Raw genomic sequence first — 24,208 nt, forward strand, 5'->3', positions numbered from 1 at the left:
TTTTTCTTTCCATTGGGTGTGTGTTCAGACTTCTTAGTCATCAGCTACACCTTCGTGACTTTTAAATTCACAGAAATGTCCAGGCGTTTCTTTCCGAATGCAGTTAATAACATGGCTAAAAACTAATGATTAAACAAAATGCACATTTTGAAAGTGCAAAAATGTATTCACTTTCAAATTACACTGTGATTTTATATTGACTGCACATGGTTGCAGTGTCAAAGTGAATCAATAAGAGGCCTGTTTTGCTCATCTTGATCAATAGTAATATTTCTCTTTATCTAATTCCGAGGACATTCATTTGACTTGCTTCAACAGTGTTGCATGCTAATTATGACCCCTCTTTTTTGCTTCATTTTCTGTCTAATACTATAAATGCAGGTATGAATAACAGATTGTTCAAATTTCTGCATGCAGTTGACAATTTAATGTATTTTTAATCCACTATAAATAGCCTATGTGTACTAATTATGCTTTCAAAAAAACAGTATGCACACAAGTGGTGTAGTATATAGAATAAACATTTAGATAGATAGATAGATAGATAGATAGACAGACAGACAGACAGATAGATAGATAGATAGATAGATAGATAGATAGATAGATAGATAGATAGATAGAGAAAAAGACAGACAGAGAAAGAGGCAGAAAGAAAAACAGACAGACAGAAAGAGACAGAATTGGTGGAAAAGACAGACAAAGACAGACAGACAGACAGACAGAGAAAGAAAGACAGATAGATAGATAGATAGATAGATAGATAGATAGATAGATAGAGAGATAGATAGATAGATAGAGACAGAGAAAGAGACAGACAGACACAAAGAGACAAAAAAGTTGGGAGACAGGAAGGAAGGAAGGGATTGACAGAAAGACAGGCAGGCAGAAAGAAAGAAAGACAGACAGAAAGACAGCGATAGACAGGCAGAAAGTTGACAGACAGACAGGAAAGGCAGAAAGAAAGAAAGAAAGACAGAGATAGATAGATAGACAGACAGACAGACATGCAGACAGATAGATATATAGATAGACAGACCGAAAGAAAGAAAGAAAGAAAGAAAGAAAGAGACAAGACAGACAGACAGATGCAAATGTGCTAATTTAGGGAAGGTTTATTCTTATATATACCTTATATAAGGTAGTTTATTTCAGTACAGTTTTCCATTCTCTCATATGGGAGCCTCAGCTCTGCAGTCGAGATTGTTTTTGTGTGGCAGAGATTTGTGAAACCCCAGCAGAGGAGCAGGAGAGGGCTGAAGGACTCCTGTGGCTGGATGCTGTGACAGGCTATAGGGGATAGAGGTCAGAACAAAGCCTTTGTTTCAGCGCTCTGCGTCGTACCTGCGTCAGTGCTGTTCTGTTTGTGAGCATGTGTCCTATTCCCAGCTCAAGGAAGAGCATGAAAAGCTCACAAGTGAGGGTTTTGTAAACATTGGCTTATTCTGCTTCGCTATGTGTATCTTATACAACAGCAAGGAATTCACATGGCCCTCAGACTGAAAGAGAAAACGGTGCCAAGGGGAAAGAGCTACTGATAATACTGTACTATTTAGTATTGTGCCAAGGGGAAAATGCGCACACACACATTGCATTTCAAGTTTTTTTTAAAATAATACTTAACACACGCTGTATTTCACACATGCGCACACACACACACACACACACACACATTGCATTTGTATTTTTTTTTACACACGAAAAACATGAAATCCACCAGAATCCATATGTTTTGTTTGATGCACAGAGAATCAAAGAGAACTAGAGAAACAGACGTCTCTGAATCTGATGTCAAAGGCCTGCCAGCAGAAGGAATTCATTGTAAGAACAAACACAGCAAACCAAAACACCTCCATCCATGTTATCCAGTTGCATGCATGCTGTAATTGAGCTGTGCTTGTAAACAACTTCAGTCTCATATTGATTTATGGCCGGCAGCTATTGTGATGGTCATTGCAATTTAGCAAGTAACTCGCATACAGGAAATCTGTGCTGGAAAATAATACATTAAACATCACAAGGCATCTGATTTAAAGAAAATAAACATCTCTCCTGTTTTTACCTCTGTTTTCTTTTATACAACTCATCAGCTGGATGATTAGAATACAAGCTTATTGATTTACAATTTTCTTCAATGGGAATGAAAAATCCATGGCTTTCTCTTTAAATAACCATCAGATGTGCTCAGGCAAATGTGTTAGATGTGCAGAGGGAATTACAGCCAATATAACATGTGATAGTGTTATCAAATGTATCTTGTTTGAATGTAATGTTTATTGAATGTTATCTGTGAATGGCTTATGCTATAGTCTGATCAAAAAAGTGTTTTATTATGCATGTCAAGTTGCTCAGTAGTGTAACTGTTCATTAAAAAGGCCTACCTTTAAGAATTATGTATTTGAATTAAGATCTGTAATATATATATATATATATATATATATATATATATATATATATATATATATATATATATATATATAATTTCCATCGATTTGAATTATATAATTTTAATTATATAATTTTATCATTTTAATTTTAAACTTAAACTTACATACATAAATGAAGCAGGTAAGATTTATATTTTAAATGCATTTATTCAAGAAAAAAATCTGTTCATTGTGAAAACATTTCAATTACAGTTAATGTATGAGATTAAAAGAAAGTGGATTTATTGATGATAAATATATACATCTGGTTATTGTGTATTTAAATAATTTCTATTTCTATTATAGAAATCTTACCTGCTTCATTTATGTATGAGTGACAAATATGCATCACATTTAAAGTGAAATGAAAATCTGCTAAAAATCAGATTTGGAGATATCTAACATCATACATCATATCATAACAGATTTGGAGAAATTTAACTTTACATCACTTGTTCATCAATAGATCCTCTGCAGTGAATGGGTGCCGTCAGAATGAGAGTCCATACAGCTGATAAAAACATCACAATAGTAAAACACACAACTCCAATCCACCAGTTAACATCTTGTGAAGCCAAAAGCTGCATTTCTGTAAGAAACAAATCCACCAGCAAAATGGTTTGCATTTCAGACAGTTGCTTCCAGCTTAAATACTACTTTTAGTGTTTTAGTCTACGTTAGTGTTTAGTGTTGCCAAGCAGCAAGCAACTACAAAGAGCTGCAGATATCTATTCTTTGTATTTTGTGTGCTATTGTACTTTTTTATGTGTACATGTGGATGCCATCTTAAAATTAAACCATTTGTCATTTGTTTAAAAGGAGAACATTCTATTCTTGCCTGACAATTCCACAGTCTTCATTGTAATTTCATGTGATTGTATCTTTTAAATCACAATTTGAAACAAAAGACCCCCGTCCAATCACCAGCGTGGGCTGCTCGACAGATTCCTGGCAGATTCCTACACGCCTGCATTTCCATATAGATGGAGCACCACATTAAACTACATTGCACTCTCCATTTATCCTATCACCGTTTGTTCAAGAGATTCTTTTTTAATATGCTTCATCATCTTCCCTGGCACATCCACGATTGTCATTTTATTATGTATGTGATTGGTTTCATCTGCCCAAGTGAATGCGCTATGCTGTAACATCAGCTTCATGGTTATCAGGCACCGAGACTTCAAGGTTGCTGCGGGAAATAGCTGCAGTGACCCTGAGACCAAGGCTGAGATGGATGGAGGATACCTTGAGCTCCACTGCCAGGGAAATCCAACTTAAAATGCAAGGAAAACAGTCAGATTGTCTTTCCCGAGAGAGACGAAACAGAAGGGCAACGCCAACTCCACACTTAAACACATATGCCAGTCTAGATTTGCATGATACTGCCCAGGGGAACATTTTATTGCTCAGAGGTTGCAGGAGACTTAATGGAGATCTCAGTCATGTTTTATTTATGTGTCAACTTTGCCTTTGAGCTTTCTCCAGAAATTCCTAAGGAGAATTCAGTGTGCAATTGAGACAATCATTGACATGCCGTAAGGGTGAAGGACTGTGAAAGGAATGGATTGGTCTAGTGAGATTCTGATGACAGATGTTTGAGATCATATTGAGAGATCTTGACAAACCGGAGGAGTGTTTGAGAGGTTGTTCTTCTTCTGAAACTCTTGCAGGCTATGTTGCTAGAGTACAAACTGGTAACTTGAAAATGTTAAACTGGTTTTCTTACTGTAACCCAGTGTTTTCAGGTTGATACAGTTATTTTTGACTTAGATCATACCAGTTTATTTAGATGTTACCATGCATTTCATTATTTTAACAGCATTTAACATCCATGGAAACATTGCGCAAAAGTTCTTTATAATGGAAAAAGGTTCTCTTGATTATTAAAGTGTTCTTCATACTAGGAATAAAAAATATATATATATATATATATTTTTAAGCACAGTTCATTCAATGTTTGTTTGGATGGTTCTTCTTTTGCATCTCCCTGAAAAACCCCCTTTTGTAACCTTTATTTTTAAGAGTGTAGCCCAAAATAAAAATTCTGTCATTATTTATTTACCTTCATGTAGTTACAAACCTGCATTTCTTTCTTCTGTGAAACACAAGAGAAGATATTTTGAAGAACGTTTGGTTCCAAACAACATTTGATCCCTTTTACATTCAGTATATAAACAAAAATACAGACTTTTCTCACAATATCTGGTTTAAAAATAACATGAGGGTGAGTAAACGATGACAAAGTGTATTTTTTTTTTTGAGGAAACCATCACTTCAAAGGGATATTCCAAAGAAAATTCAAATTGTGTTTAAAATCACGTCATTTCAAACCTGCCTGACTTTTTTCTGCAGAAGATAATATTGGTAACCAAACAGTTTTGGTTCCCGTTGACTTCCATCGTAATTTTTTAATTTTAAAACACAAGGGAACTGAAACTATTTCTTCTAAATATCTTCTTGTGTGTTCAAAAGAAGAATGTAAGTCATACAAGAGGGTGACTGAATGTCTATTTTGGGTGAACTATCAGTATCTATTTTAACCATTTGCTGAATAGAAGAAACTTGAAATATTAATAGAACTCAAATGGTTTTATAGAAAATTAAAATGATAAATTTTTCTATAAATCACCGGCATTATATTCCCATACATGACTTTACACAGAATCAAAATGCCACTCAGCAGCTTTGATGCCCACTATACCAGCTGTCCCACCTCTTTATATATCTTTACTGACGGTATACAGTATTTTAGACCATAGTGTAGAAGGATGGAGGAGAGAGCATGGCTCATTGCGTGATATAGTATTGACAGGTCAGCCACCGCAGTCCTGCCGGATCCCTCTGCACCCTGGGGGACTCCTCTGTCTGATTTGGACCCCCTCCCCCTTCAGCCGAAAATCCCAACCCCCTTCATGTGCTCTGGGGGTAGAGGAGCGGCTTTCCGTGGTGCTTTATGATGAGCAGACACTCCTACCAGCGACATGCATGACAATGACATAGAGAGACTGTCTCAATAATTGATAAAAGACAGAAAATTAACCGAGACACTCTATTTTATCTGACCAATCGTGTAATAATTGAAAAATAATGGAAGTTGAAGCTCGCAGCGCTGGGCGCAAATTACATGGATGCATTCTGACTGCATGCGAAAGGCTTTGCAGCTATGAAGAATAAATTGGAAATGACTTTCTGCTGTAATCACGTTTCTTTCTTAAGGCTTGTTATGTGGAAAATCTTGATAATCATTGAATATAGCACCAGTTTTGAGAGCTTGTGTAAAGAGAGCTCATATAACTTCTTCAAAAATGTATTTTCTGTCATATTGCATGCTGTTTTGATATCAGTTCATTAGGATACTGGTATTTAATGAGCTCCCTGGGCTGAGATAGACTGCCTGTAGGCCCCTCTTAACATTTTCTAATACCCTTCCAGCCCTTGACCAATCCTCTTCCATGACCCTTTATAGTGGGATAAATGTGATGCTTGGTTGGGCACTGGAGGCTACACTTATAGTCTGGCACACACTGCTCTCTCTCACTCTCACTCTCTTTTTCAATCCCTTTCTTTCTTTAGCACTTTGGTGCCTTGCTGGTACTCAATATGTGGAACCCCTATTTTGGGTGTTCTGTGAATGAGTTCCCATACATGGAAAAGCTCTGCAACAATCACAGTTTAAGATCTCCTAGAGAGGTTTCCATCAGTCAACCAGTGCACATTCGAAATGGTTAAGGTCACTGTCATTAACATGAGCTGTGTCCGGAATTCCTTTGCACTTGGAGTATGTGCTGAATTTGTTTAAGAATTTACTTGTCATTGTGCAGTATAAATATATTGCCAGGAATACTGCATCGACCTTGTTGGTATTGTCTCTTTGCCTTTGGGTTCTTTGACATTGTGACTTTAAATTGCTTTTGTTAAACAAGTGCAATTTAACCATGAGTAAAAACTTTCTTGGTCCCTATAACTTGAAAAGATCCTGCGATCTTAAAAATAAAGGTTCCAAAAGGGTCTTTTTTCATTTGGGTATTGGTATTATGTTTTTGTTTTAAGTTTATTGTTATAAATATTTGTTTTATTGTTATAAAGAACATTTTAATAATATAAAAAACCTTTTCCAATAAAGAACCTTTTAGTGGAAAGGTTCAATGGATGGTAAAGGTTCTTCATGGAACAGATTCCAATAAAGAACGCTTAATTTTATTGTGTCTCAAATCTCTGCAATTTTTATTTTTCAGCTTTTCAAATGTGGAAGTTCAGGAGCGCCTGTGGCTGTATAGCAAAATGTCTATTTAACTAAGAATCTCAATGGAAGCGTTCATCTGGATATTGTTGGTGAACTGTTTCATAAATACTTCATATCCAGATATACAGATTTGACATAGTATTGATTTTTGAATACTATACTTTACTGCAAATACTAGGTTATAACATGAAGTACGCATATTCAGACCATTACAACTCTCACTGATAACACAAAAAATTCTGGTCCATCTTGCATGAAATTTAACAGCAATAGGCCTGTCTTAAATAATGTTTTCAGATTGAATCTGGCCAAAAAAGTAGTGTTGAGCAACACTGAATTGTTAGATAAAAGCGTGCAGCTCCTAAAGTGTTTCTGATTCTGCTGCAGTAGGCTACTGAAAATATTCATAGTCATGTAAACTACTGCATGCTGTTGATTAAATGGGATGAATATTGAATGTGGCATTGCAATGGAAGTTGCTGATTTATTTCCTAATAGCCTTCATCTTGTAGCTGGACTAAAGACATGAGGTGAGGTGATTTTATAGGGTTAAATTTTAACCTCATATATTATGAAAATTTAAACTTCAGCTACATGTCATCGATATTCATGTGACATCAGGAGCAGACCCACTAATCTCCGTCGTTATTATATTCAACCATTTTCTACTGTCTGTTTCTACTGCAGCAGGGTGTGTTCCTCTGAGGAGAAATGCAGTGCGACGATCAATTTCACTTCATCAAAACACACTTTTCGTCCATATAATGTGTGACATAACGTGTTTTTGTGTGAACATTTCAGTGTGCACGAAATAAATGCAATAAACCCTTAAGAACCAGATATATTTGCGCTTTCTTTTTCATGGCCATATATGGAGATTAGATTTGGCTGTTGACGCGTCAACCTCATTTTAACCCTTCAGCTGCTGAATTTTATTCGCTGGTAATAATCATAAAGATAAAGGTGTGATAACTGATGTACTGCACAGATTCCTTTTTAGGGAATGCGAGTTAAAACTCACAGGTGTGCGAAAGTTTGCCTCATCTTTCTGCTTCACATACAGTTTTAGGCTATAAAACTGAATAGCTACATTATAGGTGTTAATGCGCTCAGCTATGCTGGCGGTAAACGAGAGGTTAATTTACATTCTGGGGTTAAACCGAGGAGCCTTTAATAGAACAACTCCTTTACATGACAGATTTAGAGATGTACACAGGTGTTCTGGCTCTCGATGTGGTTCCTGTCAGCGATGTTAAGCTATTAATGAACGCAATGTTGGCGGTAATCTAGTGGTATAGCTTCCTATACTGGCGTTTATATGTTTAGAGCTGAAAATATAGGTGTTTAGTCTCTATATGGTTCCTCTGAGCGTTTTGCATGGAAAAAAAGTATAAAAGTATTTTGATGTCCCATTTTTTGTTTTTGTTTTTTAAATAGAATATAACTGCTTTAAGTAGGCTATATAGTGCATTGCAGATGCAGAGATAATCACAACCTGTTTCTAACACATAATAGATAGGAGGAAAAAAAACTTTATGGGTATGAAATGCATTACAACTAGATAGATAGATAGATAGATAGATAGATAGATAGATAGATAGATAGATAGATAGATAGATAGATAGATATGCTATAAAATGTTAGGTGAGATTTTAGAGGAAAGGAAAGGAGGTGGCTTGTGGTGACCCATACTCGGAATTTGTGATCTGCATTTCACCCATCCAAGTGAACACACACACACACACACACACACACACACACACACACACACACGGATCAGTGTAGCCAATGCGGCGGCCCCAGGGGAGCAGTTGGGGGTTCGGTGCCTTGCTCGAGGGTCTCACCTCAGTCGTGGTATTGAGGGTGGAGAGAGCGCTGGACATTCACTCACCCCCAGCGGACCTGAGACTCAAACCCGACTCTCTAACCATTAGGCCACGACTGCCCCATAGCAAGCTATTCACGCACATTTATTTCCAACTTGTTCTTAATTACCGCAAGCAAACACCGTGCATACACACACACTACGGCTTTATATTCTGCATTTGGCACAGTTCTCAGCCTCCCCCTCCTCGCGCGCCGACGTCACGCGCCTGCCTCGGCGCACTATTGCATGAACTATTTTCTGTAGTAGCAGCACCAGTGAGCTTTTCCAGTGGCCGCCGCTAAACGTGGAGACAAATACGAGGGAGAGAGGGAGAGAGGAGGGGTGAGGGACAAATTAAACTCGGGCCACAGCGGTGGCACAGCGCGAGACAGTACAGCGTTGCAGCGAAGGAGATCTTACTGAGCTCGTTCTCTTCAAACGGGCGGCGGAGACGGCATGGATCTACCTGCCGTCGGGGAGCACGTCTTCGCGGTGGAGGGCATCGAAAAGAAGCGCATACGGAAGGTAAAACTGGTCAAACTAGAACCAACGTTACCGTAAATGGTACGGAGGATGTATTTGTTGTTCCTGTACCCAATGCATTTTCGTCGTTTTTCAGGGCAGAATCGAGTATCTGGTGAAGTGGCGAGGATGGTCAGCCAAGTAAGTGTTTATATGCATTATTTTTTAGACGCATTTTCCGTAAATTAAATGCGGAGCGATGTCCGGTAGCCTACATCGGTCGCGCAGGGCTGTTTTTTACGGATTCCATCACAAATGCTACGCGAGCGAATTTGTATTTGTACTGTATTTAATAAAATATGCTGATATATTTATTGGTTTACATTATCTGTATGCCATAAATGTGTTTTGTTTGGGCAGTAATCTGTAAAAATGCTATTTTTTATCGCAACACGCGTTGCATTTACCATATGGTTTATTAAATTTTTATATTCTCTCGTCAATATTACAGATATAACACATGGGAACCCGAGGAAAACATTCTTGACCCGCGCCTTCTTGTGGCTTTCCAAAACAGGTGAGATGGAGGACAAATAACTGAACTTGTGGTGATGACCAAATATGGTCACGGGAGGCGGGGCCAAGTCCCTGCACCGTGTAGCTGAAGATTAATGGTAGCCCCACGGGTCAGGTCTGCCTGCTACAAAGACTCTCTTGATGCTTGCCTTTTATCCAGTTTTGGAAACACCTCATTGTTATTACCCAGTGCTAGTCCTACGAAATGAATGTGCCATTGTATATTGACCGAAACAAGATTTAATTTTCTTCCTATCATTTCTAGGGCAGTGGTTCTCAAACCAGGGGGCCATAACTCTCTAGGGGCCCCATTACAGTTCCAAAGGGGCTGTACACACACACACACACATTTTTTTATTTTTACACATTTTTTATTTTATATTTGTATTTATATTTTCATATTAAAAAATTTTTGTAAACTGCTGTTTTAGGCAGCACTGAAACTGCTTTGGAACAGTTTAGATCAAATAAATTCATACATTCATATATGAATAATACATGCTGTGCTCTCACAACTGGACATACCCCTCTACACTCAAGTATATGATCTAATCTGCTTTGTCGATGGTCTTGTGATGTTCACACACCCCTCTCTGAGCCCACTGTTCTGTTCTGAAGATAAAAGTCGAATGAGTATCAAAGCATTCCAGAATCTCTAGAAGAAAAAAAAATTGTTTAGATTATAGCAGTTTTCGCAAGATGTTACTTGAGTTGCGCTCACTGGCTTAGCTGCACTAGAAGTTTGAGAGTGTCATGTTACCCATTGTGCTCTTGTTTTGTGTTGTAGCCTGGTGTTCAAAGGGATCCACTGTGGCTTGTGATCTGAATGTTGCACTAATGTTGATTAGTGCACTCATAAAAATAACGGTTCCAAAATGCCATAGAAGAACTAATTTTCAACCATTCTTGAAAATTCTTAAATAACCATTTTTCTTAATGTAAAAAAAAAACATTTTAATAAACTAAAGAATTGCTTTTGTGCAATGCAAAAGTTATGTGGATGTTAAAGGTTCTTTGTGGAACAGTACATGCTAATAAAGAACCTTTAATTCTAAGAGCGAATGAGAACATTGGCTCTGCTACACCTGAATAAATTAATGAGCATTTTAACACTGCCGTTTTTGGTTTTTGTTGATTCTAAAAGTTTTGAGTTTTTGATGTATATATAATTGTTGTGTTGAAAATAGTGAATTTATATATATTTTATGCATCGTTTTCAGAGAAAGGCAGGAGCAAATGGTGGGATATCGCAAAAGAGGGCCTAAATCCAAACACCCCCTTGTCCAGGTATCTTGTTATTCCAATTACAGTTTTTATCTTCCATTCGGTACATAAGTTGGCAATATTTTTTGCTTATTTATGACCTAGGTTATTCCTGTGCATGGTCGGGATAAAACTTCCATTTCATTATGAATCAATAATTGTACGCCAATGGCTCCTTACTGTCTGCATGCATCTTAATGTACTTGATGATGACGGTTATGGACTGCTGTAGTTGGTTTCAATGTTTAACCTACAGTATAAAAAATTCATAAGAATGGCATCTTTATTCTCAAAACATAGTCAGGCCCATACTAAAGCCCATTGTTACCTATAGAGTAAAGCTAAATGTGTTAGCTTTGATGAACTTTAAGTTCTTTTGAGAAGTCAATATATGTTCTCTCTTTGTTCCAGCTTCCTGCATTTGCTCGTAGATCAAGCATCCTGGGTGGTCTTGAGGACACATCATTGGATGAGGAGAACCAACCCAAAGTCGAGCCCCTCCAGATCCACCACTCACGGCCACAGCACTACCAGCTCAACAGCAAAAAACACCACCAGTACCTGCCCAGCTGCAGGGAGATCTCCCTCGAACAGCATGTGAGCGGGAAAAAGAAGCACTTCTACCAGCTGAACAGCAAGAAACATCATCACTACCAGCCGGACCCCAAGATGTACGACACGCCACTCACACGACCCAAAGAGGTCAAGGTTCAAGACCCGTCCAACAAAGGATGGAACCTCCCTCCAGCCTTGCAACAGAAGTGGATTCGGAACAAAGACACTGGCTGCCTGAGTAAAGTGAAAGATCTGTCCATCGAGCTCAAGAGCCTGCCAGATAATGCTAACAAAGCGGAGCGGGCACTCAAGACGAGCGCCAAAGACTTTGCACTTCCTAACGGCATCAGCAGCAAGATGAAAATAATCAAGAACAAAAACAAAAACGGACGAATTGTCATTGTAATGAGCAAATACATGGACAAAAGTGTGCATTCAGCTAAAGTAAAAAACAAGGATGTTTCCAAAAAGGAAGTGCAGCACAATGAGGAATCTACAGTGAATAATACGGACAATGTGTCTGATGGTGAAACTTCAGCAGGCCGCGAGAATGGCTCTATTGAGAACACCAGCACATTTTCTTCGTCTAGCGAGTGCATTCACAAAAACTCCATCAAAAAGGCAGAACTTCCAAAAAAAGATACGCCTACAGAGACTGAACAACCAAACTCAGAGAAAGCTGCCCCAGCCCACATGGACACCGGACTCAATCACCGCAAGAGGAACCTCTCAGAACCCAATGAGGATGTGAGAAACTGTAAGCAGTTCTTCAGCTCCAGGAGCATCAGTGCACCAAACACCGTGCTTTCTTCTCCTCAGAGAGAACCTATAAACCTGCATTACAGCCGCAGTCTCGCCCACAGAACCTACAGTTATGACTTTAGCGACACCATTCCTGAAGAGCCTATTGATTTAAGCTGTGGTCCAACCAAAACTCTTAAGCAGTTTCCCACAGCGGAGAAGGGTTCAGGAAGCTCAGCGCAAGTGGAGAAAACAAACAGCCATGTTAAGCCATTTGTGGGAAACGTTATCATCACCGATATCACTACGAACTGCTTAACCGTGACCTTTAAGGAATACGTTCAAGGATAATGACTACAATACACTGGACTGTCATTTGTTCAGTTGAACCAGCTCAAAGTTGACTCGTGTCAGATGCACTGATCATAACCATTCCTGATAACATATGGAGACATTTAAGCAAACAGACTCTATATATGGTTTGTTTGATTAGATGCCTGCTGAATGTTTTCTAATCCATAAAATTGAGATGGTTGAGATTTTGCTGCTGTGGAGATTGAATTTAAAACCCCATAACTGTATAGTGTGTAATATAGTTTATAAAGCTTTTGAATTTGAATGCTACCTGAGGAAACACAGCGGCCTATTGGGGAAAGCACACTGGTTGAATTGAAGAATTCATTGAAGTTTAAGTTTAATGCACTTATACTCACACCTTTCACTGTTCATCTACATCTTGAAGATCCATCATGTTGAATTTTCCTTCCAATTTTGGGAATTTCAGAATTTTAGATGAACATATAATTGAAATCTATAAATCTGGAGTCACTTGGAAAGGTGTCATCATTTATGTATATGAATATACCTTTTTTTCACATTTTGTTTTGCTGAGCTATTTAACTTGACTGGATTTCCAGATGCTGTTGGCCTGTGAGGTCTTCCTGTGCAATGCTAGATGAACAACTGGATTGTTTGGTGTTCCCTCTCTGTAAGGAGTTAATTTGCACTTTATCATCTCCTGGATCTCTTGTTAATGAATTCAGTTTAAAATAACTCAATAAAGGCTGTTTAATCTTGCAGAATAATTCTGTAAAAGCAGTATGACTGTGGTCAGAGATCATCAGAACATGCAAATTGTTATATATGCCCGTAAAGTAAATGTTTGACTGATGCTTACAGTGTAATGCTATAGATCTTGTATGAATTGGAATCAATTTACAGTCAATACAATGTACTGTAGGTACACAATGACATGTACAGTATGTACAAATTACACAATAATGCCAGTAAAGTTAAGGCCATTTATATGCATAATGTTTTTTAAAGTTAAGGCCATTTATATGCATAGTGTTTCGGACTCCCAATCGAAGGGTTGTGAGTTCGAGTCTCGGGCCGGCAGGAATTGTGGGTGGGGGGAGTGCATGTACAGTTCTCTCTCCACCTTCAATACCACGACTTAGGTGCCCTTGAGCAAGGCATCGAACCCCCAACTGCTCCCCGGGCGCCGCAGCTTAAAATGGCTGCCCACTGCTCCGGGTGTGTGTTCACAGTGTGTGTGTGTGTGTTCACTGCTCTGTGTGTGTGCACTTCGGATGGTTAAATGCAGAGCACTAATTCTGAGTATGGGTCACCATACTTGGCTGAATGTCACGTCACTTTCACTTTCACTTTATGCATAGTATATATTCATATTTTGGTTTGAAATTGTTTGTTGAATGAATATTAAACCTGAATAATAAACATGAATGATTTGTTTTATAATGTGTCATTCTTTTTCATTTTGCCTGATTAACTGCATCCAGAGACAGCAGACAAATATTTTACCAGTTTATAGTTTGCTTATTTGGTAGAGGCTCTTATAAATTAGTGAAATATAGCAATGCTGCCTCCTAGGTGCAGTGCATGTTCATAAAACGCTTTCATCTGCGCTTCATATTGACCAGAAGGCCACCCTCATCATCCTGCTGGCCTGATTAGGCTCCTATATAAAATACATGGAAAGTTATTGTTTTACTATAGAGCAGTTGCATTAAAAGATGAGTGATCTAAACCACATCTCAGGTCATCTCTATGGGTGCCAGCTAAATCTGCATCTATGTCAAGAAGATCTTGAATTTAACATACTTTCTTATTATTTAAATATGATATTAGGTAAAGTGGTAACCATGGATCCATATATTATAACGAGCTGTCCCATTGTGAGATGTGTTATTATAATTCTGCCCCAAATTATGTTCCAACAAGATATAGCTAACAATGCATAAGATACATGAGAGAAGAGGTTCATTAGCTGTCCCATTTTTTGTTTTGTTATATTATATTATGTTATATTATATTATATTATATTATATTATATTATACTAGATTGGATTAGAGGCTATTTGTGACTAGCCTCTAAAATCTGCTCAAGGTAACTATTCTAAATAGTGAAATCACATGAATAAAGAAATGAAATAATTTTCCTCCTAATCGCTATCTTTATTTAATTTAAGTTATCAGAAGATAAAAATACCCATAAAATAGGCTACTGTGTGCTAACTGGTTGGTTAAAAAATCGGGACTAATAGTTAACTAATAAACTAGGCTGTATTATTTAAGATCCGTAATTAAACACAACGCAAGTACAGGCCTAGCGGTCAGTTATTCCGTTTTGTTGTTTATTTGTCGTGTTTATACGATGGGATTTTGTTTTGACTTCAGTTCGACTGTTTTATGAATCTGAATATTTCTATCGCTGTTGAAAATAATGTTGGATTATTTGGATAGTAGGCTACAGAAGGTAAAATTTAAATTCATCATTTATTTTTTAGCCTGAATTTCGGAGATTTCTTGTCACTCTTGACATTATAACAAATAACAGAATAGTTTTTTTTTTCGATAAAAAACGAGCTTGAGAACTAGTTTTTTTTCTTGGTAGTAATTTTGGTGACAGTTTAAGTTGTGACTGTCGTAATCGTAATAATAATAATAATAAGCCAATAATAATACTAAAAATACTAATAATAATAGGCTAATAATAATAATTATTATTATATTAACAGTAATAATATAGGCAATGTAATTTTTCCGATTAGCCTAATTTAAATCCATCGAATCGAAACAAATAAACCAATAAACCAATAAACCAAGACATGACGGAAACTGAAAACGTGATAGTTTCCTTGTTTTTATCCCATCGAATGATTCGGGCAAAAATCGAATTAATCTTTCAAATCAAATAAATCAAATAAAAGATGAGTTGCTGTGTATCAGATCGCAGATCATTTCCATTTTAAAGTCGAGGACAATCTAGTATTCAAATTCCACATGTATTTTCATATAGACTATACATATTTATACAGGAAAAACATGGGCTATTGACATTTTTTAAAATATGGCTTGACAGTCATATTTTTAAACGACTTAACCTACTTAAAAATAAATAAATAAACTACACAAGAAAATGTGTTTTTGTCCGAATTACTCGGATATTTGTTTCAAAATAATTCTCATTATTTATATTTTTTGAGAAAGAAAGAAAGAAAGAAAGAAAGAAAGAAAGAAAGAAAGAAAGAAAGAAAGAAAGAAAGAAAGAAAACGCTATAGGCTCTAGGCCTATAGCTAATTTCGGATGTGGCTACTGATTTTTAAATCATCTTTAAGATCTTCAAATCGTTTAAGAAAGCTACAAGAGTGTTTTGGTTTAGGCTATAGCAAAATGACCAGGCAGTAACCCGAATATATCGACACTTGACCTAGCCGAACTAGTTTCTTGCCTAAACAGGGAGATTTCGGAGCGGGCGCCTAAAATATAGAACTGTGGATTTATTAGTCTGTGTATAATGTAGATTTATAAAAGTGGATTTATGACCAGCCCTACCATTTTTATGTTTCTATGTATTTTATTCTATTTTTTTTATTTCGTTATTTGTATTTAATGTGAAAGTTGTTTTTTTTATTTCACTTTAATTTGACAGGGATGTCATGATTTGGAGGGGAACATGGAGGCACGCAGGCGCATAGATTTGCGTTTCGTGCAGGTCTCCACTCCGTTTAAAATAAAGAATGCGCTTTGGCGTCTGGATTTCAGTCCTATTAAATATAAACAAACAAATAAAACGCTATTTATCACAATATCTAGCCTCCTCGCCACGCATCGCCAACAAAAGCAACATGCAGTATCTAGACGCACTGAAGAGTGCCGTTAAATTTCCGTAAATATGCGACTAATAAGGGACTTATCAAAAAGTCCTGACCGCAGTTAATCTAGACTAGTATGCGAAATAAACACGACGTATTTGTTTCCAAAACAGCGGTCATAAATGGCATTTCTGGTTTGGCGGCGTTTGACTCCTCCTTCTCCTCCTCGAGCTCGGCTCCACTCACACAATACCGCCGTCCATAGACCGCGGTGCCATGGCAACAGTTTAGAACGTGATGACGTCTCTTCGGATAGAGTATTATGGGCTATCCAGCAAGCATTATTGAGGCAGAGAGCTGAGGGAAAAAATCGCTGTGAGGTTGAAGTAAACATGGAGCTCTCAGCCGTCGGGGAGCGCGTCTTCGCCGCCGAATCCATCATTAAACGGCGCATAAGGAGAGTAAGTGCTCACGCAGCCTGCTCGTTGGCGCCTCGGTGCTGTTACAGAGGCGTCTGGTTATTTGTTTATGCTCGCTCAAGTGACATTTTATACGCGATAGGTTAGCCTAGCAGCGTTAGCTTGCTAATTTGAGTCTCCCTGTGCTTTTCCCCGCAGGGACGGATGGAGTATCTGGTCAAATGGAAAGGCTGGTCTCAAAAGTGAGTGGTAATGACACGTTAACGGCAGCTGTTGCAACGGAAAGCGCGGTGTGGGGCTCCCCGAGCTCGCTGAGTGTTAGCGCGGCTGAAGCGGGGACTGTGTAACGGGGCTCCTGTGAACGTTAGCTGACAAGGCCAGTGATGGGAGACAGTCGAGATAAAACGTTCAGAAAGCATTATCAGATTATTAATACGGTTATATTGGAAAAAAAGAGATAAACAACGACAGAATATGTATCCGTGTATACATGTATCAATAGATATTATACATGCACATACAACATCTCTTAAAATAAGTGATAAAAAAAATGCACGCATTAGTAATAAATGTGTAAAAAGAAAACTGTACTTTGAAATGATGCTGGGCGTTGTGATTTGCTAATAATTGAACATGCAATTATTGGTGCAGATACAGCACCTGGGAACCAGAGGAGAATATTCTGGATGAGCGTCTTTTCGCTGCATTTGAAGAAAGGTAAACGTTTCTTCGTTATTTCTGTAATTCCGGTAGAAGAATTCAATATTTTGGACGTTCAAAAATAGCTTTTCTCCGTCTTATGTTCTTCTTTTTTTATTGCAGAGAACGTGAGAGGGAGATGTTTGGGCCAAAAAAGAGAGGACCCAAACCAGAAACATTTTTAATGAAGGTGAAAAAATTATTTCTATACATACATGCATGTTTTTCTTGGCTTTCTTTTTAATGCATTTATTATAGTTTTTAATTCTGTTGCACTTTAATGCATTGAAACCATGGAATCATGTGCTTAAGTTGTTTAATTACGTTTAACTTTTTTTTTTCATAGGCAAAAGCTAAAGCAAAAGGCAAAAACTATGAGTTCAGACGGGAAATGTCCCGAGACTTACACGTGTCATTCCCGGTAGCCGAACCGGTTGTGACGCCCAGAGCACGTGAGGGACTGCGGACAGTCGTGCCAACGATTTTCCCACCGAGCACCATCAACAGAGGCGAAAGTGTTCGTGTGCGCCCACCGGACCTTGAGAGAGACCCACTGACTCATGGGACACCGCTACAACGGCCGCTGGATTTTGCCAGCTCACCAAAAAAGCGAGGACCAAAGCCAAAGTTGCGTCCAGGAGGTTCATCCCCTGAAGGTGTTAAAAGAAAGGCAGATGAACCGTTATCTTATCGACCCTCCAAAACTGAGAGATCGGGAGAGACCTCAAACTGTGACGTCATCCATTTAACCCAAAAGTTTCCAGCAGAATCCAGCCACATTCAGAAGCAAATGGGAAGCAGGACAAGCGACGTAAAGTTCACACATGGTGGCACCATCTTAAAAGCTGGGCTTGGTGTTCTGGGACATCGACGGAAGGACAGTCCAAGTGGTGCCATAAACCAATCCAAGATGAAACATCCTCCCAAAAACAATCTATTTCGATCCACCGATCAAACCAGAGAGCAACTGTCTCTGAGTTTCGTAGACGAAACCGATCAGTCCTGGTTGCCTTGTTTGAAGAATATGGAGAAAATTATTGTTACTGACGTAACAAGTAACTCTTTGACTGTAACCATAAAAGAGAGTTCAACAGACAAAGGCTTCTTCAAAGAAAACAGATGATGTGATTTTTTGTTTATGTATGTATGTATGTGTGTTTATGAAATACTGTAATCAAATTAGAAACGACATACATTTCTATATCATTTCTAGTCTATAAATGTCAAGTCTTGCAATCATGTACATAATGCAAAAAATATATATATAGTTTATGTTTAGCTTCCATTTCCATTCACATTTTCTATGAAAATGAAGTTTATTTTTCTATTTCTCAGATTCTATGTAACACACCTGTTGGTTTCTTCTTTTGGTTGCTTTCTTCAGCTTTATTATGAATGGTATAGATGCTGTTAACCCATTATTAACGTTTTAATGCACCTTTTAAGCGAGATATTGTTTAGTACCTCTTTTATGAACGTATGTTATTTTTCTGGTTAGATTTTGTATATATTTGAAGGTCCAAACAGTAGTCTGTATTAAAGCACACCCTTTAAAAAGAGTGAAGGGAAATAAGCTACACATATGGCTCATTTAGGCCTAAATATATAAGGCACAAGCATTTAGGGTTTAGATTCGTATTTCGTTATTTTTCGTTGTATGTGGATTTAAACATTTCAATATGAAGCTGCTTAACGATCCTTTTCCTCATTCAAAAACGAAAGCGTGTTTGATTGTACAAATAATTTCTAACTCGCGGAATACCCAAGTGATGAAATTAAACATTATATTAAATTTAAATGATGCCAACCTGTTTAATTAACGCGAGTTCAGTATTGCAGAGAGAACAATGTATATCACATCGAAAATAAAAGTATAATTTAGCTAGGCTATGAAGAATTTATTCAAAACCTATTGATCACGCATAAATGAGCCATTTTATCATTTTTAAAATAATTTAATTAACGCGTTTATTAAAACCCGAAAGTCCTTTAAATCGGGGTTTTATTACAGACAGTGCTTGTAAACAAAGACTTAAAAGGTAAACCGATATGTAATATTTTAAACCGCATGTCGGCATATTTTGAGAATGTTTTTTTATAAAATGAATTATTTTGTGATGTTGTAATTACATTCAAAAATTTTTAAAAGTGTTCAAGTTGTTCAGTGGAGGGAAACAAACAATCATTCGTCGTAGCTCAGATGTCCACTCCGTTTTAAACTTATTTCAATTATATAAGATATTATATACATCAAATTATATAATATTATTACATACAAGTATTTAATTTTATACATTTTGTTATTAAGAATAATAAGCCACCTCACTGCCATAAGTGTCGTAGCGAACAATGATTTGTCATTTCTGTATTTCGATTTTTAAAGATCTCTAAAAAAAGAAATGAATGCTTAATGGCGCTTAATGTCTGTCAACAAACCCAGCTGTCAGACATTCTCAATATCTTTTAATAATCGCAAAAATACTAAGACTAAAATTGGGTTTCATTTGGGGCGTGATTTCAAATGGAAATGTCAAATTCTGTAATAAGCGCTTGTTGAGGAAGTTCAGTCCACCAAATGCCACAAGATGTCGCCATGAACTTGATACAACAGATCCGTGTTTCTTTTAATAATCGCTTTAATTCCGTCGGTCACTGATAAACTGTGATTTTTGCTTCAAATTAAATATTCATACTGCTCAGTGTGTCAAATGTCCCCGTGTTTGTACTAGGCTATATATTTTCATTGGTTTAATTTTGGATTATCTGTGTTTTGTGTTTTATAATTCAAATGTAAAAATAAACATCTGGAACATTAAAGATTCAACACTTAACACTGGAATAAATGTGAAATTACTCCTTGAGTTTTTAAATGAACTTTTGTATTTTGTATCACCGCAATGATTATCTTTTAAATCTTAGCTGTTTTAGCGCATTACGCGGTCACCCGGTTTGATTTTTAGTCCGACAGTCTAAGTGTCCAAATATTTGACACCTATATTATTGAGAATATTCGCTATTAAAAAGTTAACATATATTCCGATAGTCATAATTTCGGAAGTGTAACATTAAAATATGTTGGCTTTACTGAGAGAAAAAAAAAATGTTTCTTGCACGACCAATATTTGCGCAATGTGCGCCCATGCAGAAAATAAATAGATATGTGATTCAACATCATTGGCCTATTGTTTAATTGCTTTAAGTTAATATCAAGCTTAAAAAGTGTTGCCAATAGTCCCCATGTCCACGTCTTTTACTCAGCTGTTGACTAACCTGTTACTAACTAGTGACAGATATGACAGGGTCATCACCTTTGACATGGTGCTCTTAAAGCTTCCCCAAATGTGTTAATGTATAACCTGTGTTAAATCCATACATGTTGCTAACAGGCTCTAATAAGTTTTTATTAGAAATATATGGGCTTGTTTTTACATTTTTAGTAACATTTCTGAGCTTGCAAAATATGTGGAAAAAGTGTCATTTCACTTGTATTGAAGAGTTTATTCTATTTATTAATTACAATAACATTAGGCATAAACAATGTGCATGAATGAACATAAAATAATAGAAAACTATGAATGTATAAATTAAAGTGTGAATATAATTTATTACATTAGATTAAAATTAACACTGCTTTAGCCTATACATTTTCAATTTTAAAATATAAAATTCAAATTATCACCTGAACATCCTTTCCCTGTATTTCGGTTGTGGGTAGAAGGAATGCAGCAAAAACTAAACTAACAATTAATTAAATTTTCTGATTGTGTTTTATTAATGTCTACACCTAAGCTAACCCTAAACCCACCTCTTACAATAATGCAAAAACAGTAATTAATCTTTACACTATAAAAATTACACTATATTGATGTGCGCATGCTCAGTAGTTTTTGCTGCATCCCTTCTAGCCTTAACCCTTTCCAGCTTCACATAGCAGGATTTAAATTTCTTATTTATGTGATATAGCTGGCAATGAAATATAAATGATGGGCAAATCAATTTAGAACAAGTCCAATTCTTGTGCACTTTAAAGAAGACAGAGAATAAACATTGAAATCTGTTTGGAAGATGAATGTTACTTCATCAGTAGACGTGAGTTGTTGTCTCCAAGCAAAATTCTGAAAGGAAAAAATGGCTTAATTAACATACCTTAATCCAGTCAAATTGAGCAATATAATAAACAGCTGATTAATGATGATTTCAGTGTTTCCATTGGAACTCAATGCTTGACTCTGCAGTCTCACCTGACTAATGCAGCAGCGATAAGGCCACCAGTAATGTCCCACCCAGTAAAGCCAGTGGTGAGTCCAGTAGTTGGTCAGCACTGCAGGACCCAGCGCTCTTGCAGGATTCAAGCACATATACCAGACACATCAGCGCTGAAACCCACAGAAGATATTAATCTCCAGACTGCACACAGGGAATTATGTGTAACATAATCTTTGAACTCACCCCACTAGTATATTAATAATGACTGTGCAGCCCACCAAAAACTGGGACCTAAGGACTTTTGCTCTTGGCATTCACTGCACCCAGTAAGACCACCATGGTAACTTGACACGTCATGGCAATTTCTCCAAATAACGCCTACATAATAAGGTCATCAGCCTGGAGAACTGTAAATGCCGCACCTTGAGCTTGTGCATATTTCTCATTTGAGGTCATTCCCTGAAAGCAAGCATGAAAAACATGTCAAATCCATTGAATTGAATGTTTCAAAACCGCATGTATCTTACTCACGTCGGCCATGACCGCACCAAGTAAACCTCCAGTCAGCTGGGAGATCAGGTACGGCGCCACCATTTTCAGCTCCATTCCACCACAGAGGAAGAGGAATGCTGGATTGAAATGTGAACCACTGTGATAGAAGAAGAAAAAAACCCATTGCATTATTCATCAATGCTTTTTATCCAAGGCAACTTCTAGGGTATGCTCAGGACTGGTACAAAAAACCTTTGGAGAAACCAGACTAGACTAGACCAGATCAAGCAAGCCACATCCTGGTGAAACTGCAGGGGTCAGTGGATTAATACTGTATTTATAGGAAGAAGATATAAGGGGTTAACAGTCCTGACCAATCTATCTATCTATCTATCTATATATATATATATAAGATTATACTACATGAGAACTTTATTATTAATTTAATTTATTTATTGTAAATCTAATTTAATATAATTAAAAAAACTAAATAAAATATAAGAATATTAATAAATAAATACATCTAAAAATATATAATAAATATATAAAATTAAAATGATATGAAAAATATAATAAATATTATAAAAATAAATAAATTGTAATATATAATCACATATAAAATATAATTCATTATATATATATATATATATATATATATATATATATATATATATATATATAAAATAAATAAATTGTAATATATATAATCACATATAAAATATAATATATATATATAGTTTACATAAAAACAGACTTTGTTGTTGTTTTAAAATGTACAGAATTTAATTTGTTATATAGCAATATATTTTAATATAATTAATATATATGTGTGTGTACATATTATTTGTATTTTTTTTAATATATCAATTTGTGAATTATATATATAATCATTTTACACACAATTTTACACATATTTATATTAGTATTATATTGCATGGTTTGCATGAAGACGGGGTAACAATATTCCGTATAAAAAATAAAGATTACAATAAAGAAATAAAGATTAGATTTGTTTAAATGTAAATCCTACATACGTTTTTTGCTCACAAATAAGAAAGCAATAAAAAACAACTTTTTTCCAAAGGTCACACTCAGTGTGCTATTTTTTAATGTATTAATATTTTTTCTTCTATTTTGGCAGCCACGCACAGCATGCTAAATGCACTTCTCACCTGATCTATGCCATACACGCGATCAGATCTGCACCGCCACTGAGAGTCCGTGAGCCGGCGCAGGCTGTGAGACAGACACACATCCGGTGAACACGAAGAAAGCGTCCCAGCAGCTCAGCCACACACGGCTCTCTCGCGTCATGCTGTCCCATCTTATCCACCAGAGCTTTCTCCACGGTGTGAAGCTCCCTGTCTTCAGCCATTCTTTCCCTCTGAGGCACGACTGCATCTGCTAGAGGACGTCTTCTTCTCATCAGGAGTGAAGTGCTCAATGACCTTTAAGGGCAATTGATGACGGATATTATTATTAAAGTTAAATTTTTGACAGTTGTTAAGGATTAATTGGCCTATGGAAATAAAAATGTAACATGCTTGTGCACTCAGCTAATTTAGACGAGAAACTAAAGAGAAACTGCTTCAACACCAGAAAGTTTAACCCTTGCTGGTTTTATAGATTACAAGGAAAATAACAAACATGTATAAGTTAAACTACCTGAAACAGTCTGAATAATGGAAATGATTCTGTTCTGTTAGCTGTACAAACCGCTTGACACTCCAAACTGTTATTTATCATTGTATTTGAATTCATTATAATCATAATCACACTGATTTGTAGCGTAAAAGGGTTTGCCGTTTATATTGTTATTGTTAGTTACTTTATGAAACGGAAGTCTTTCAAATTCAAATAAATTTGCTTACTTTGCTCACGCGTTGCATTTATATCTGTAATTAGCCTATGTAAATGAATCTTATTCTGCAACAAGAGGTAAAAACATAACATAGACCACTTTACACTGTGGCAAGTCCGGAAATAATTTGAAAATCTTGTCCTATACTGAGAAAGCCAAAGCTCAATCCTGGCGCTTGGAAATGGAGGATTTTTGACCACTAGGTGGCAGCAGACAGCTTTAATCAAAGTCTAATCAGTGGTAGAATTAAAACAGACCGAAATTTCAGTATGAACGCTT

At 36.7% G+C, this 24,208-nt stretch overlaps 2 protein-coding genes and 1 pseudogene across 2 annotated transcripts; 2 read left to right on the top strand and 1 right to left on the bottom strand.

Moving 5' to 3' along the window:
* Positions 1-8,483: 8,483 nt before the first annotated feature.
* LOC122136588 (E3 SUMO-protein ligase CBX4-like) lies at positions 8,484-13,437 on the top strand. Its single transcript, XM_042720816.1, has 5 exons — positions 8,484-9,061; positions 9,156-9,199; positions 9,510-9,575; positions 10,795-10,861; positions 11,249-13,437. The coding sequence occupies exons 1-5, from the start codon at positions 8,993-8,995 to the stop codon at positions 12,482-12,484; spliced, it is 1,482 nt and encodes a 493-aa protein (XP_042576750.1). The 5' UTR covers positions 8,484-8,992; the 3' UTR covers positions 12,485-13,437.
* Positions 13,438-16,507: 3,070 nt separating this feature from the next.
* On the top strand, positions 16,508-18,947 carry LOC109055930 (chromobox protein homolog 8-like). The gene is made up of 5 exons (XM_042720817.1): positions 16,508-16,713; positions 16,870-16,913; positions 17,323-17,388; positions 17,494-17,560; positions 17,717-18,947. Exons 1-5 carry the CDS (start codon positions 16,645-16,647, stop codon positions 18,491-18,493), a joined length of 1,023 nt encoding a protein of 340 aa, XP_042576751.1. The 5' UTR covers positions 16,508-16,644; the 3' UTR covers positions 18,494-18,947.
* A 2,392-nt stretch (positions 18,948-21,339) lies between these two features.
* Positions 21,340-23,447, bottom strand: LOC109061057 (annotated as a pseudogene).
* Positions 23,448-24,208: the final 761 nt, after the last annotated feature.

The sequence above is a fragment of the Cyprinus carpio genome, chromosome B3, assembly GCF_018340385.1.
Source record: "Cyprinus carpio isolate SPL01 chromosome B3, ASM1834038v1, whole genome shotgun sequence".
Classification (NCBI taxonomy): domain Eukaryota; kingdom Metazoa; phylum Chordata; class Actinopteri; order Cypriniformes; family Cyprinidae; genus Cyprinus; species Cyprinus carpio.

Bases quoted from the DNA above. Each gene is read 5' to 3' on its own strand.
- LOC122136588 (XM_042720816.1), top strand. From the start codon at position 8,993: ATGGATCTACCTGCCGTCGGGGAGCACGTCTTCGCGGTGGAGGGCATC. The intron at 9,200-9,509 runs GTAAGTGTTTAT...TCAATATTACAG, and splicing joins TGGCGAGGATGGTCAGCCAA to ATATAACACATGGGAACCCG. The intron at 10,862-11,248 runs GTATCTTGTTAT...TCTTTGTTCCAG, and splicing joins CCAAACACCCCCTTGTCCAG to CTTCCTGCATTTGCTCGTAG.
- LOC109055930 (XM_042720817.1), top strand. From the start codon at position 16,645: ATGGAGCTCTCAGCCGTCGGGGAGCGCGTCTTCGCCGCCGAATCCATC. The intron at 16,914-17,322 runs GTGAGTGGTAAT...TTATTGGTGCAG, and splicing joins TGGAAAGGCTGGTCTCAAAA to ATACAGCACCTGGGAACCAG. The intron at 17,389-17,493 runs GTAAACGTTTCT...TTTTTATTGCAG, and splicing joins TTCGCTGCATTTGAAGAAAG to AGAACGTGAGAGGGAGATGT.